Here is a 13,918-nt window from a genome sequence, read left to right as displayed (position 1 = left end):
TTTTAAGAGTCATGCTTCTGTGGTCTACATCTTGCATGTCTCCATGTCTACACTACTTCTCATTTGGCTCTGATAGCTAGTCAGTGGATCACATTATGCTTGGGGGACAAACTAAAACAGTAAAACAAGCTACACTTTAATTTATTTTATTAGAGTTTTCTACAAGGTAATTGATGGTGTTTTCATTTTTTCCATTACTCTTGTAAGTTTTATACTTGGTTTTAAAGAAATATTTACTTGGTTTGCCTCCACTATGTGGAGCAGTTTTCTCTTTACATGTTAAATGACAATAAATGCATTGTGTAGCAAGCTGATACCTTCTACTTTCCTTGTAATAACATATCTGGTTTTAAAACTTTTCTTTGGGGTCTACTCTTGCTGGTAAGAGTTTATATTTTCACGTTGGTTAAGTAGAAGAAGTCACTAGAGGGGATCTTTATTTGGAAATAAGTGGCGCATTGGCTTCTAATCACAAAGTTCCCTTTTTGGGACATTTGGAACTGAGTTTTTACAATATATCACTACATTATGATTTTGTGAATCTGTGTAAGTTTATAAATTCTGTATGATATGTTTGCAAATGTTTGAGCTGTACAGTAGTATTTGCACAGTTGTTTGATTTAAAGGGATAGCACAGCAATTTTTCAGGTTTTATGTTTGGGATCTTATATCAAAGTATGCATTTTTTAATTTCTCGCTGCACTGAGCCCCTAGGTGCTAATTCACAAATCACTGTATCTAATATCCATATCTGATACAACAACATAAATATGGTATAAACAAAAACTGCTCTGCTACAGGCCATACTACTCTTGCATTATCTTCTGGAAGCAGAAGATGGCTCTCCATGGCCATGAGTCGCCACTCATATAACTTTTGAATACCCCAAAATAATACATGTATTTTTTGTGGTACTTTAGCCTGGCTTGATAAATCAGCCTCTGGTAAACCTTTGCACAGAGGGACTGGAAGAGAGAAGCTGAACATAGATGGACCCAAATGTATCCAGATCAGCAGGGACCAGCCAACTTTCACTCCATATATGTCTGTTTCTCATCCTCAGATGGAGTGGGACTGTTGGTAAATGTTTTTTAGATTACCAATTGGATGCAGCACTGATCAGTGTATTCTGATATTTTCGGAGTCCCTGATGTCAGAATACAATAGTGCAGCAGAAAGATTCATCCATCTACCTCACTTGTGTGGATGGGGAAATCCATTCAATTTTTTTTTTTCGATCAGCCCGCTGGCTGTTTGAAGAAAATGGAGTCATCTATGGGCAGCTTTAGAGTCAGCACTGTGAGCCAACCAGGCTCTGCTGCCCTGCACAGTGCTGTCAGTCTAGTACAGAATCTGCTGATGAAAGGAGAACACAGTGAAGACCTCATCATTGAGCTTTTGCTCTTTCACTATCCAATCACAAGCATCTGGCTAGGATATAAGAGAATCTTTGGAGTCACTACACAGACTTAGCAACTAAGTATTTTGTTTTTTGCCTATTATTTTGCCCTTTATAACCCTTTTATGTACTTTAGGTTTGGGCATCTGCACCAAAGGTTTCTCATAACCCACCTACGGATCTGTTATGGAAAGGACGTGTGTACTTCAGAAGCAACCCACAATGCATCACTGTCCTGTCCCGCCCAAATGGTCAGGTATAATGGAAAGATAATTTCAGGAAACTGACATTTATTATTGTTTTATTTTTATTAAAAAAGTTGTATATTTTAATTAAATTCATACTTACAAAAATAAACCTATAAAATAGGAGTGACTTTCACATTTATAAATATAAAAATAGTTTAAATATAATACTGTACAGTATATTGCATTGTAAGGTGTTGTTCAGGCTGAATAACTTCACTAGATATATGCTGTATATTCCTGACATGTCACAACACAAAGGAACAATGGCATTAAAAAGTTACCTCTTATCATTAAAAGCAGGCTTTGATCATCCATCCAGTGACTGTGCCTAGACATAATCTCTCGTTGGTCTCCGCTTCTCTTCCGTGTCTGCCCCCCACCCTAGCAAGGCTTCTGCTATGGGGCACATGGACAGACGGACTCCCGAGCTGGACTGTGTGCGTCCATAGACACACACCGTATGGCTGGGCCCTGCCCCCTGCTTCTTCCCCAAAGGATTTAACTGACCACAGCAGGAGCCAATGACTCCCACTGTTCTCAGTTTGTCTTGTGAGAGCAGGGAGAGACTAGCGCTGCTGCAGGCGGTTACAACACTGGATCGAGAGAGGATTCAAGTAAGTGCTTAGAGAAGGGGGGAAAGAACAGCAAATGGAAGATTTTTTTACCTTAAAGCAGGGAATGAATTAAGGTTAAAAAAAAAAAAAAAAACTTTTTGAATTTAGAACCACTTTAAAGCGGAGTTCCGGGCACAGATGTCATTTTTTAATGAACATACCCCCGGGACAGTCAGGGCTAGCACATTCCACAATGGCTAGCCTCTGATCTTACCTTTTAGAAGAAATACTTATAAAATTTCTTCCACAGCGTTTCCATCTCTCTTGTGGGCAGCTGAAGCCGGCGCGGTCCTCTTCTGCGTCTTCTTCCGCGTCTTCTTCTCCCAGAATGCGCCGCACCGGCCCCTCTCGTCACTTCCGGCGCGGCGCTGCATTCCTAAACAGCTTCTGGGCATGCCCAGAAGCTGTTTAGCAGGGGAATGCGGCGTCGCCCGGAAGTGACGAGCGGGGCCGGTGCCGGCGCATTGATTCCTGGGAGCGATGACGTTTAGCTCCCAGGAATCATCGCAGCGCAGGAAGTGACGGGGTGAGCCGCGGCTCCGAGGGAGGAAGTACCCTGAGGTGAGTATTTACGATCGTCAATTACAAGGTGAGTTTTGAAAAAAAAAAAATCTAACTATCCAATTCCTTTTCAGGTTAGGCTGAACTAGCGGACGGGCACAAAAAAAAAATATTGTTTTTGTGCCCGGAACTCCGCTTTAACAAGTCGTATTAACTTCTGGTGAGATTTCTTCTTTGTGAGATTTATACTGACAGCCTAACTTCAGTAGAATTAAAGGCAAATCATTTTTTTTTTTTTCATTTAGCCAAGAGTCAAAAGTGCATGGGTCAGGAGTAGTGTTGAGCGAACACGGACTGTATTATTCGTGTTCGTACCGAATAATTGGATTTTTGTTACCCGAACACGAACACGGACACTTTACTGTATATTCGGGTAAAAATCCGTGTTCGGTCGTTTTATTTCCGGGTTTTGCATGCTTTGGCGCTCTTTTCATGGCGGGCTTTCAACAGCCAATCAACAATCGTTTAACTGGTGTGCCTTAAGCCATCCCAGCCATGCCTGCAAATGTCTCAGTAGCTGTGATTGGCCGTCTGAAGCATGTGACCAAGTCTTTATAAGTTCGAGGCAGCCGCAGCGGCGTCATTATGCTGCTTAGATCAGGGACAGAGCACACATCAACGTGCTGGCTGCTGATTAGGGAAAGATAGGCAGGAAAAAACCATTTGTGTCCGGATAGAATTGAGGGACAGGTCGGAGTGTTTAGGCAGGGCGAGTTGTAGGCATTTTAGGGATAGAGTCTGCTGAATTATAGGGTCAGTGTCTTCTGCAAACTACAATCGATATTGCTGTGTGGGGGGTGGGGTCTGCACTCAATCCTGATCTACGATCTCTTCTCAATCCTGTTAGGGAGAGGCTGCTGCTGAATTTTAGGGTCAGAGTGTTCTACAAACTACAATCGATATTGCTGTGTGGGGTGGGGTCTGCACTTAGTTCTCCTGATCTACGATCTCTTCTCAATCCTGTTAGGGACAGAGTCTGCTGAATTTTAGGGAAACTGTGTTCTACAAACTACAATCGATATTGCTGTGTGGTGTGGGATAGGAGATAGGCAGGTGTCAGTGATCCACATCCATTTTTCTGTGTGTGGGCTGCAGTGAACACAATCTTTTTGGGGTGCAGTGAACACAATCCTTTTGGAGTGCAGTGAACAAAATCTTTGTGGGGTGCAGTGAACAAAACCTTTGTGGGGGTACAGTGAACACAATCTTTGTGGGGTGCAGTGAACAAAACCTTTGTGGGGTACAGTGAACACAATCTTTGTGGGGTACAGTGAAGACAATCCTTTTGGAGTGCAGTGAACAAAATCTTTGTGGGGTACAGTGAACACAATCTTTGTGGGGTGCAGTGAACAAAATCTTTGTGGGGTACAGTGAACACAATCTTTGTGGGGTGCAGTGAAGACAATCCTTGTGGGGTGCAGTGAAGACAATCCTTGTGGGGTGCAGTGAACAAAACCTTTGTGGGGTACAGTGAACACAATCTTTGTGGGGTACAGTGAACACAATCTTTGTGGGGTGCAGTGAACAAAACCTTTGTGGGGTACAGTGAACACAATCTTTGTGGGGTGCAGTGAACAAAACCTTTATGGGGTACAGTGAAGACAATCTTTGTGGGGTGCAGTGAAGACAATCCTTTTGGAGTGCAGTGAACAAAATCTTTGTGGGGTACAGTGAACACAATCTTTGTGGGGTGCAGTGAACAAAATCTTTGTGGGGTACAGTGAACACAATCTTTGTGGGGTGCAGTGAAGACAATCCTTGTGGGGTGCAGTGAAGACAATCCTTGTGGGGTGCAGTGAACAAAATCTTTGGGGGGTACAGTGAACACAATCTTTGTGGGGTGCAGTGAACAAAACCTTTGTGGGGTACAGTGAACACAATCTTTGTGGGGTGCAGTGAACAAAACCTTTGTGGGGTACAGTGAACAAAACCTTTGTGGGGTGCAGTGAACAAAACCTTTGTGGGGTGCAGTGAACACAACCTTTGTGGGGTACAGTGAACACAATCTTTGTGGGGTGCAGTGAACAAAACCTTTGTGGGGTACAGTGAACACAATCTTTGTGGGGTACAGTGAACACAATCTTTGTGGGGTGCAGTGAACAAAACCTTTGTGGGGTACAGTGAACACAATCTTTGTGGGGTGCAGTGAACAAAACCTTTGTGGGGTACAGTGAACACAATCTTTGTGGGGTGCAGTGAAGACAATCCTTTTGGAGTGCAGTGAACAAAATCTTTGTGGGGTACAGTGAACACAATCTTTGTGGGTTGCAGTGAACTAAATCTTTGTGGGGTACAGTGAACACAATCTTTGTGGGGTGCAGTGAAGACAATCCTTTTGGAGTGCAGTGAACACAATCTTTGTGGGGTACAGTGAACACAATCTTTGTGGGGTGCAGTGAACAAAACCTTTGTGGGGTACAGTGAACACAATCTTTGTGGGGTGCAGTGAACACAATCTTTGTGGGGTGCAGTGAACAAAACCTTTGTGGGGTGCAGTGAACACAACCTTTGTGGGGTACAGTGAACACAATCTTTGTGGGGTGCAGTGAACAAAACCTTTGTGGGGTACAGTGAACACAATCTTTGTGGGGTACAGTGAACACAATCTTTGTGGGGTGCAGTGAACAAAACCTTTGTGGGGTGCAGTGAACACAATCTTTGTGGGGTGCAGTGAACAAAACCTTTGTGTGGTGCAGTGAACACAACCTTTGTGGGGTACAGTGAACACAATCTTTGTGAGGTGCAGTGAAGACAATCCTTGTGGGGTGCAGTGAAGACAATCCTTGTGGGGTGCAGTGAAGACAATCCTTGTGGGGTGCAGTGAACAAAATCTTTGGGGGGTACAGTGAACACAATTTTTGTGGGGTGCAGTGAACAAAACCTTTGTGGGGTACAGTGAACACAATCTTTGTGGGGTGCAGTGAACAAAACCTTTGTGGGGTACAGTGAACACAATCTTTGTGGGGTGCAGTGAAGACAATCCTTTTGGAGTGCAGTGAACAAAATCTTTGTGGGGTACAGTGAACACAATCTTTGTGGGGTGCAGTGAAGACAATCCTTGTGGGGTGCAGTGAAGACAATCCTTGTGGGGTGCAGTGAAGACAATCCTTGTGGGGTGCAGTGAACAAAATCTTTGGGGGGTACAGTGAACACAATCTTTGTGGGGTGCAGTGAACAAAACCTTTGTGGGGTACAGTGAACACAATCTTTGTGGGGTGCAGTGAACAAAACCTTTGTGGGGTACAGTGAACACAATCTTTGTGGGGTGCAGTGAAGACAATCCTTTTGGAGTGCAGTGAACACAATCTTTGTGGGGTGCAGTGAACAAAACCTTTGTGGGGTACAGTGAACACAATCTTTGTGGGGTACAGTGAACACAATGTTTGTGGGGTACAGTGAACACAATCTCATACTTCTGAAGCTTTGAGGGTGCTGCCTGTTCTATACTCCTCCTCCTCCTCCTCATCCATCCTTTTAGGTGTACAAACAATAGTAATTGGGGCCTAGTGTGCTTCTGTACGTGTGAAAAACATACACTTTTTTTTGATCATATTTCCTATTCCGCTATTCAATAAAAACCTTTGGGGCTCAATTAAATTGCGGAATAGTCTGTGTCGGTACGTGTGAGATCCACCTTTCCAAGTTTTTGGGGTTCATCTCATACTTCTGAAGCTTTGAGGGTGCTGCCTGTTCTATACTCCTCCTCCTCCTCCTCCTCATCCATCCTTTTAGGTGTACAAACAATAGTAATTGGGGCCTAGTGTGCTTCTGTACGTGTGAAAAACATACACTTTTTTTTGATCATATTTCCTATTCCGCTATTCAATAAAAACCTTTGGGGCTCAATTAAATTGCGGAATAGTCTGTGTCGGTACGTGTGAGATCCACCTTTCCAAGTTTTTGGGGTTCATCTCATACTTCTGAAGCTTTTAGGGTGCTGCCTGTTCTATACTCCTCCTCCTCCTCCTCCTCATCCATCCTTTTAGGTGTACAAACAATAGTAATTGGGGCCTAGTGTGCTTCTGTACGTGTGAAAAACATACACTTTTTTTTGATCATATTTCCTATTCCGCTATTCAATAAAAACCTTTGGGGCTCAATTAAATTGCGGAATAGTCTGTGTCGGTACGTGTGAGATCCACCTTTCCAAGTTTTTGGGGTTCATCTCATACTTCTGAAGCTTTGAGGGTGCTGCCTGTTCTATACTCCTCCTCCTCCTCTTCCTCATCCATCCTTTTAGGTGTACAAACAATAGTAATTGGGGCCTAGTGTGCTTCTGTACGTGTGAAAAACATACACTTTTTTTTGATCATATTTCCTATTCCGCTATTCTATAAAAACCTTTGGGGCTCAATTAAATTGCGGAATAGTCTGTGTCGGTACGTGTGAGATCCACCTTTCCAAGTTTTTGGGGTTCATCTCATACTTCTGAAGCTTTGAGGGTGCTGCCTGTTCTATACTCCTCCTCCTCCTCCTCATCCATCCTTTTAGGTGTACAAACAATAGTAATTGGGGCCTAGTGTGCTTCTGTACGTGTGAAAAACATACACTTTTTTTGATCATATTTCCTATTCCGCTATTGGGGCTCAATTAAATTGCGGAATAGTCTGTGTCGGTACGTGTGAGATCCACCTTTCCAAGTTTTTGGGGTTCATCTCATACTTCTGAAGCTTTGAGGGTGCTGCCTGTTCTATACTCCTCCTCCTCCTCCTCCTCATCCATCCTTTTAGGTGTACAAACAATAGTAATTGGGGCCTAGTGTGCTTCTGTACGTGTGAAAAACATACACTTTTTTTTGATCATATTTCCTATTCCGCTATTCAATAAAAACCTTTGGGGCTCAATTAAATTGCGGAATAGTCTGTGTCGGTACGTGTGAGATCCACCTTTCCAAGTTTTTGGGGTTCATCTCATACTTCTGAAGCTTTGAGGGTGCTGCCTGTTCTATACTCCTCCTCCTCCTCCTCCTCCTCATCCATCCTTTTAGGTGTACAAACAATAGTAATTGGGGCCTAGTGTGCTTCTGTACGTGTGAAAAACATACACTTTTTTTGATCATATTTCCTATTCCGCTATTCAATAAAAACCTTTGGGGCTCAATTAAATTGCGGAATAGTCTGTGTCGGTACGTGTGAGATCCACCTTTCCAAGTTTTTGGGGTTCATCTCATACTTCTGAAGCTTTGAGGGTGCTGCCTGTTCTATACTCCTCCTCCTCCTCCTCTTCCTCATCCATCCTTTTAGGTGTACAAACAATAGTAATTGGGGCCTAGTGTGCTTCTGTACGTGTGAAAAACATACACTTTTTTTTGATCATATTTCCTATTCCGCTATTCTATAAAAACCTTTGGGGCTCAATTAAATTGCGGAATAGTCTGTGTCGGTACGTGTGAGATCCACCTTTCCAAGTTTTTGGGGCTCATCTCATACTTCTGAAGCTTTGAGGGTGCTGCCTGTTCTATACTCCTCCTCCTCCTCCTCCTCATCCATCCTTTTAGGTGTACAAACAATAGTAATTGGGGCCTAGTGTGCTTCTGTACGTGTGAAAAACATACACTTTTTTTTGATCATATTTCCTATTCCGCTATTCAATAAAAACCTTTGGGGCTCAATTAAATTGCGGAATAGTCTGTGTCGGTACGTGTGAGATCCACCTTTCCAAGTTTTTGGGGTTCATCTCATACTTCTGAAGCTTTGAGGGTGCTGCCTGTTCTATACTCCTCCTCCTCCTCCTCCTCATCCATCCTTTTAGGTGTACAAACAATAGTAATTGGGGCCTAGTGTGCTTCTGTACGTGTGAAAAACATACACTTTTTTTTGATCATATTTCCTATTCCGCTATTCAATAAAAACCTTTGGGGCTCAATTAAATTGCGGAATAGTCTGTGTCGGTACGTGTGAGATCCACCTTTCCAAGTTTTTGGGGTTCATCTCATACTTCTGAAGCTTTGAGGGTGCTGCCTGTTCTATACTCCTCCTCCTCCTCTTCCTCATCCATCCTTTTAGGTGTACAAACAATAGTAATTGGGGCCTAGTGTGCTTCTGTACGTGTGAAAAACATACACTTTTTTTTTATCATATTTCCTATTCCGCTATTCTATAAAAACCTTTGGGGCTCAATTAAATTGCGGAATAGTCTGTGTCGGTACGTGTGAGATCCACCTTTCCAAGTTTTTGGGGTTCATCTCATACTTCTGAAGCTTTGAGGGTGCTGCCTGTTCTATACTCCTCCTCCTCCTCCTCCTCATCCATCCTTTTAGGTGTACAAACAATAGTAATTGGGGCCTAGTGTGCTTCTGTACGTGTGAAAAACATACACTTTTTTTTGATCATATTTCCTATTCCGCTATTCAATAAAAACCTTTGGGGCTCAATTAAATTGCGGAATAGTCTGTGTCGGTACGTGTGAGATCCACCTTTCCAAGTTTTTGGGGTTCATCTCATACTTCTGAAGCTTTGAGGGTGCTGCCTGTTCTATACTCCTCCTCCTCCTCTTCCTCATCCATCCTTTTAGGTGTACAAACAATAGTAATTGGGGCCTAGTGTGCTTCTGTACGTGTGAAAAACATACACTTTTTTTTTATCATATTTCCTATTCCGCTATTCTATAAAAACCTTTGGGGCTCAATTAAATTGCGGAATAGTCTGTGTCGGTACGTGTGAGATCCACCTTTCCAAGTTTTTGGGGTTCATCTCATACTTCTGAAGCTTTGAGGGTGCTGCCTGTTCTATACTCCTCCTCCTCCTCCTCCTCATCTATCCTTTTAGGTGTACAAACAATAGTAATTGGGGCCTAGTGTGCTTCTGTACATGTGAAAAACATACACTTTTTTTTGATCATATTTCCTATTCCGCTATTCAATAAAAACCTTTGGGGCTCAATTAGATTGCGGAATAGTCTGTGTCGGTACGTGTGAGATCCACCTTTCCAAGTTTTTGGGGTTCATCTCATACTTCTGAAGCTTTGAGGGTGCTGCCTGTTCTATACTCCTCCTCCTCCTCTTCCTCATCCATCCTTTTAGGTGTACAAACAATAGTAATTGGGGCCTAGTGTGCTTCTGTACGTGTGAAAAACATACACTTTTTTTTGATCATATTTCCTATTCCGCTATTCAATAAAAACCTTTGGGGCTCAATTAAATTGCGGAATAGTCTGTGTCGGTACGTGTGAGATCCACCTTTCCAAGTTTTTGGGGTTCATCTCATACTTCTGAAGATTTGAGGGTGCTGCCTGTTCCATACTCCTCTTCCTCATCCTCCCTTTAGGGTAGGAAAAAATTTAATCGGGCCTAGTCTGTGTTTGTACGTGTGAGATACACAGTTTTTTATCCTATTCTGCTGTTCAATACACACCCTTTTGGTGTAAAAAACATTAAATTGCGGCATAGTTTGCATATTTGACTGTGAGATACACCCGTGCGATACTGTTGTTCTTTTGTTCCGCTATTCAATAAAGACCTTTCTAGGGCAAGATCTTAAATTTCAGAAATATGAGGAGAGCGTCAAATAGGGGCCGTGGCCTGGGTCGTGGTGGTGCTGCTGCTAGAGCTCCTGTTGCAAGGAGAGGACGTGGTCGATCTGTGCCAGCTACACGCACAAGTGAAACACCTTCCTCAAGTGTGAGTAGGCGACAGAACCTGCATCAGTATTTGGTAGGGCATCATACGCCCCTAGAAGTGATGAGGCCAGAACAAGTGGAGGCGATAGTAGATTGGTTTGCTGCTGACAGTGCCTCCAGTTCCTTCACATTGTCTCCCACCCAGTCTACTGCAGAAAGGTCACAGTTGGCACCTGCAGCCGATGTCCAACCGTCTTTCACCTCACCCCCTTGCAAATCAGGCAAGCAGTCTGAGCCCCAAGCCATACAGCAGTCTCTTCTTCTTTTTGATGACTCTGTCAGCAGGGTTTCCCAGGGCCATCCACCTAGCCCTGCCCCAGAAGTGGAAGAGATTGAGTGCAGCGATGCCCAACCACTTATTTCTCAAGATGAGTACATGCAAGGATCATCGCAGCACGTCTCCGATGATGACGAAACGCAGGTGCCAACTGCTGCGGCGTTCAGCATTGTGGAGACCGACAAGGAGGGCAGGGGTGAAGACTGGGTGGAAGATGATGTGGAGGACGATGAGGTCCTCGACCCCACATGGAATGAACGTCATGCAGGTGACCTGAGTAGTTTGGAGGAAGAGGCGGTGGTCGCACAGAGCCACCAGCACAGCAGAAGACAGCCTTTCGTCGCCTCTGGGCAGCCTGGCACACATGAGCGATTACATGCTGCAGTGTCTCCACAACGACCGCCGAGTTGCCCACATTCTAACTTGTGCTGATTACTGGGTGGCCACGCTGCTGGATCCCCGTTACAAGGACAACGTACCGTCCTTAATTCACTCACTGGAGCGCGATCGCAAGATGCGCGAGTACAAGCGCACGCTGGTAGACGCGATGCTGCTGGCATTCCCATCTGACAGCGGGGCCACAGTGGAAGCACAAGGCAGAGGAGGAGGAGGAGGAGGTCGCCAACTCAACCAGGGCACCGCCAGCACCTCAGAAAGCAGGGTTAGCATGGCCGAAATGTGGAAAAGCTTTGTCAGCACGCCACAACAAACAGCAGCACCAGCAAGCTCAGATGGAACGTCTTAGCAGGAGGCAGCATTTTACCAACATGGTGGAGCAGTATGTGTGCACACGCCTACATGTAGTGAATGAGGGGTCTGCCCCCTTCAACTTCTGGGTCTCCAAATTGGGCACATGGCCTGAGCTTGCCCTTTACGCCTTGGAGGTGCTGGCGTGCCCTGCAGCCAGTGTATTATCTGAACGGGTATTTAGCACGGCTGGGGGTGTTATAACAGACAAGCGCAGCCGCCTGTCCAGAGACAATGTGGACAAGCTCACGTTCATTAAAATGAACCAGGCATGGATCCCACGGGACTTTTCCGTACCTTGTGCAGAATAGCAATGGATACCGACCTTACCCAGCCATTGTTCCATTTTTGCTCTTTCTCACTCTTTTGGGGTTTACCCTCATTTAAAATTTGTGAAAAGAAGCAGTGTTGGCTACCTCGTCCTCCTCCTCAGGGCCAGATTAACGTAGGGGCTATTGGAGCTGCAGCTCCATGCAGGCCCCTACCTTTTATATAGGCCCCGGGTTGGCCATATTCACTGTGACCGCTCTTCTGTCACTTGTAAACACAGAAGTCTGGCTTCTATGCTCGCTTCCCCAGGCAGCACCCTCAGAACCTCCCCACACAGCGCGAAGGCCGGACAAGGAGGGACAGTTGCCGATGCATGGATGTGTTTATGGGCTTCAGAGACAGCATCCCATGTTGAATTAGGCATGCATGGCTGCACCCTTCCTCCTCTGGGTGCATGCCAAGGCACGGCCCTTAAGGCCCTTCAAAATCCTCAGCACCAAGACCATGATGCTCTTAATCCGGCCCTGGTCCTCCACCACCGCCGCTTCCACCTACACCGCCCATAGGTGTGCGCAGCCTATTGCATTAGGGTGTGCACCCCAAAGTTGAAATACACATGCATGTGTTTGCCTACATGTACATGGCCCCGATACATTACTCTCCCTGCTGGCAAAGAGAAATAGAGCAGAGCAGGTGCGAGGGAGATCTTTCCCATCTCCTCACTGGCAAACAGAGCGATAATGCTATGTGCCCTAGGTGATTAGGGTGTGCCCAGGTACACCAGGCACACCCTGTGCGCACGCCTATGACACCGCCACATCCACCACCACCTCAACCTTCCTCCTACTCCTTATGGGCCTCGTCCTTCAGAGATGAAGAACATTGTTTTATTTTTCTGTTTTTTTTTTGTTGTTTTAAGTTATTTCCCTATCCACATTTGTTTGCAGAGCACTTGCCATGCTCTTAACTACGTTTTGCTGCCATTTGCAGCACTCTAGCCCTTTCCATTGGTGTTTTAGAGCCATTTTAGTGCCTTAAAGTTCGGGTCCCCATTGACTTCAATGGGGTTCGGTGTCCGGGAAAAGTTCGGTAAAAGTCCGGGACACGGACCCGGACTTTTTTTTAAAGTTCGGCCGAACCCGTCGAACACGGACATCTAGGTGTCCGCTCAACCCTAGTCAGGAGAGAATAACACACAGAGTGCTGGGATAAGGAGTACGTAAATTGTAGTTTGCAGAGGTCAAGAGCAAGTAGCGCAAAGAGCAGAGGCAAGGTGTAAGTAAGACTAAGAGCAGAGGTCAGGTGTAAGTAACACTTGGAAAGCAGAGGTCAGGAGTAGGTTCAGGTGTAAGCAGAGTTCAGGAGTAAGATCAGGTGTGAGTAACACACAGAGAGCAATGTTCAGGTATAAGTAACACACAGAGAGCAGAGGCCGGTTGTAAAGAATGCTAGCAAAGCAGAGGTCAGGTATAAGTAACACATGGACAACAGAAGTCAGATGTGAGTAATAAACAGAGATCAAAGACAGTGTCCTGGTGTGTTTGTGTGTGTGTGAGGGGGGGCTGGTGCAGTCGCCCCCAGTGCAACATTTAGAGGGGCACAGACAGGGCCAATGCCACCATAAGGCAGCCCAGGCAGCCACCTTAGGGTGGCAGCATGGGGGGGGTTTCAAATAAAATCTGAAATCTCAGCCACTTGTTGGTGATTTGGATTTTTTAAATACCTTTCTCTCCAGCAGGCAAACTAAAACCTCCATGCTGTGCCCAATAGGAGAGAGGGCACAGTGTGGAGGTTTTAGTTTACCTGCTGTCACCAAGAAAGCAGGGAGAATGGATCCAAGCATGCAGAGGAGGATGGATCATGGGCAGACCCCGATTCCACATGTGTGCAGGCAGTGAGTGCCATGCTGTGCGGAGGGAGGGTGTCAAGCCAGGAGTGCGGGGGAGGTCATGGTGGAGGCTCCCCGCTGGCCTCTGCCACCTGAATTCCTACTAGAGATATATCCTATTTTGTATGTGATTGGGGGGGGGGGGGGGGTTGATCAGAGTGGAGGGATCTGATGGGGTATCTGGAGGTGTAATTAGAGTGGAGGGATCTGGGGGATCTTAAGGTCTGGTCAGAGTGGAGGGACCTGGTGGGGGATCTGTAGATGTGATCAGAGTGGAAGGATCTGGTGGGGGATCTG

The 13,918-nt window shown here is 45.3% G+C and overlaps 1 protein-coding gene across 1 annotated transcript in view; it reads left to right on the top strand.

Annotated features, from left to right (window-relative positions):
* Positions 1-13,918, top strand: part of LOC309565970 (lamin tail domain-containing protein 2-like) — a gene marked incomplete at its 3' end in the record, with an annotated part of 116,136 nt that overhangs the window by 83,646 nt on the left and 18,572 nt on the right. Inside the window, exon 4 of the mRNA XM_082270997.1 lies at positions 1,536-1,655. Coding sequence (XP_082127123.1) covers positions 1,536-1,655 — 120 coding nt within the window. The remainder of the gene's footprint in view (positions 1-1,535; positions 1,656-13,918) is intronic.

The sequence above is a fragment of the Pelophylax lessonae genome (genome assembly GCF_965119305.1).
Source record: "Pelophylax lessonae genome assembly, chromosome: 10".
In the NCBI taxonomy this organism is placed as follows: domain Eukaryota; kingdom Metazoa; phylum Chordata; class Amphibia; order Anura; family Ranidae; genus Pelophylax; species Pelophylax lessonae.
The sequence above is the reverse complement of the archived record's forward strand: the minus strand, read 5'-3'. Positions and strand labels throughout refer to the sequence as shown.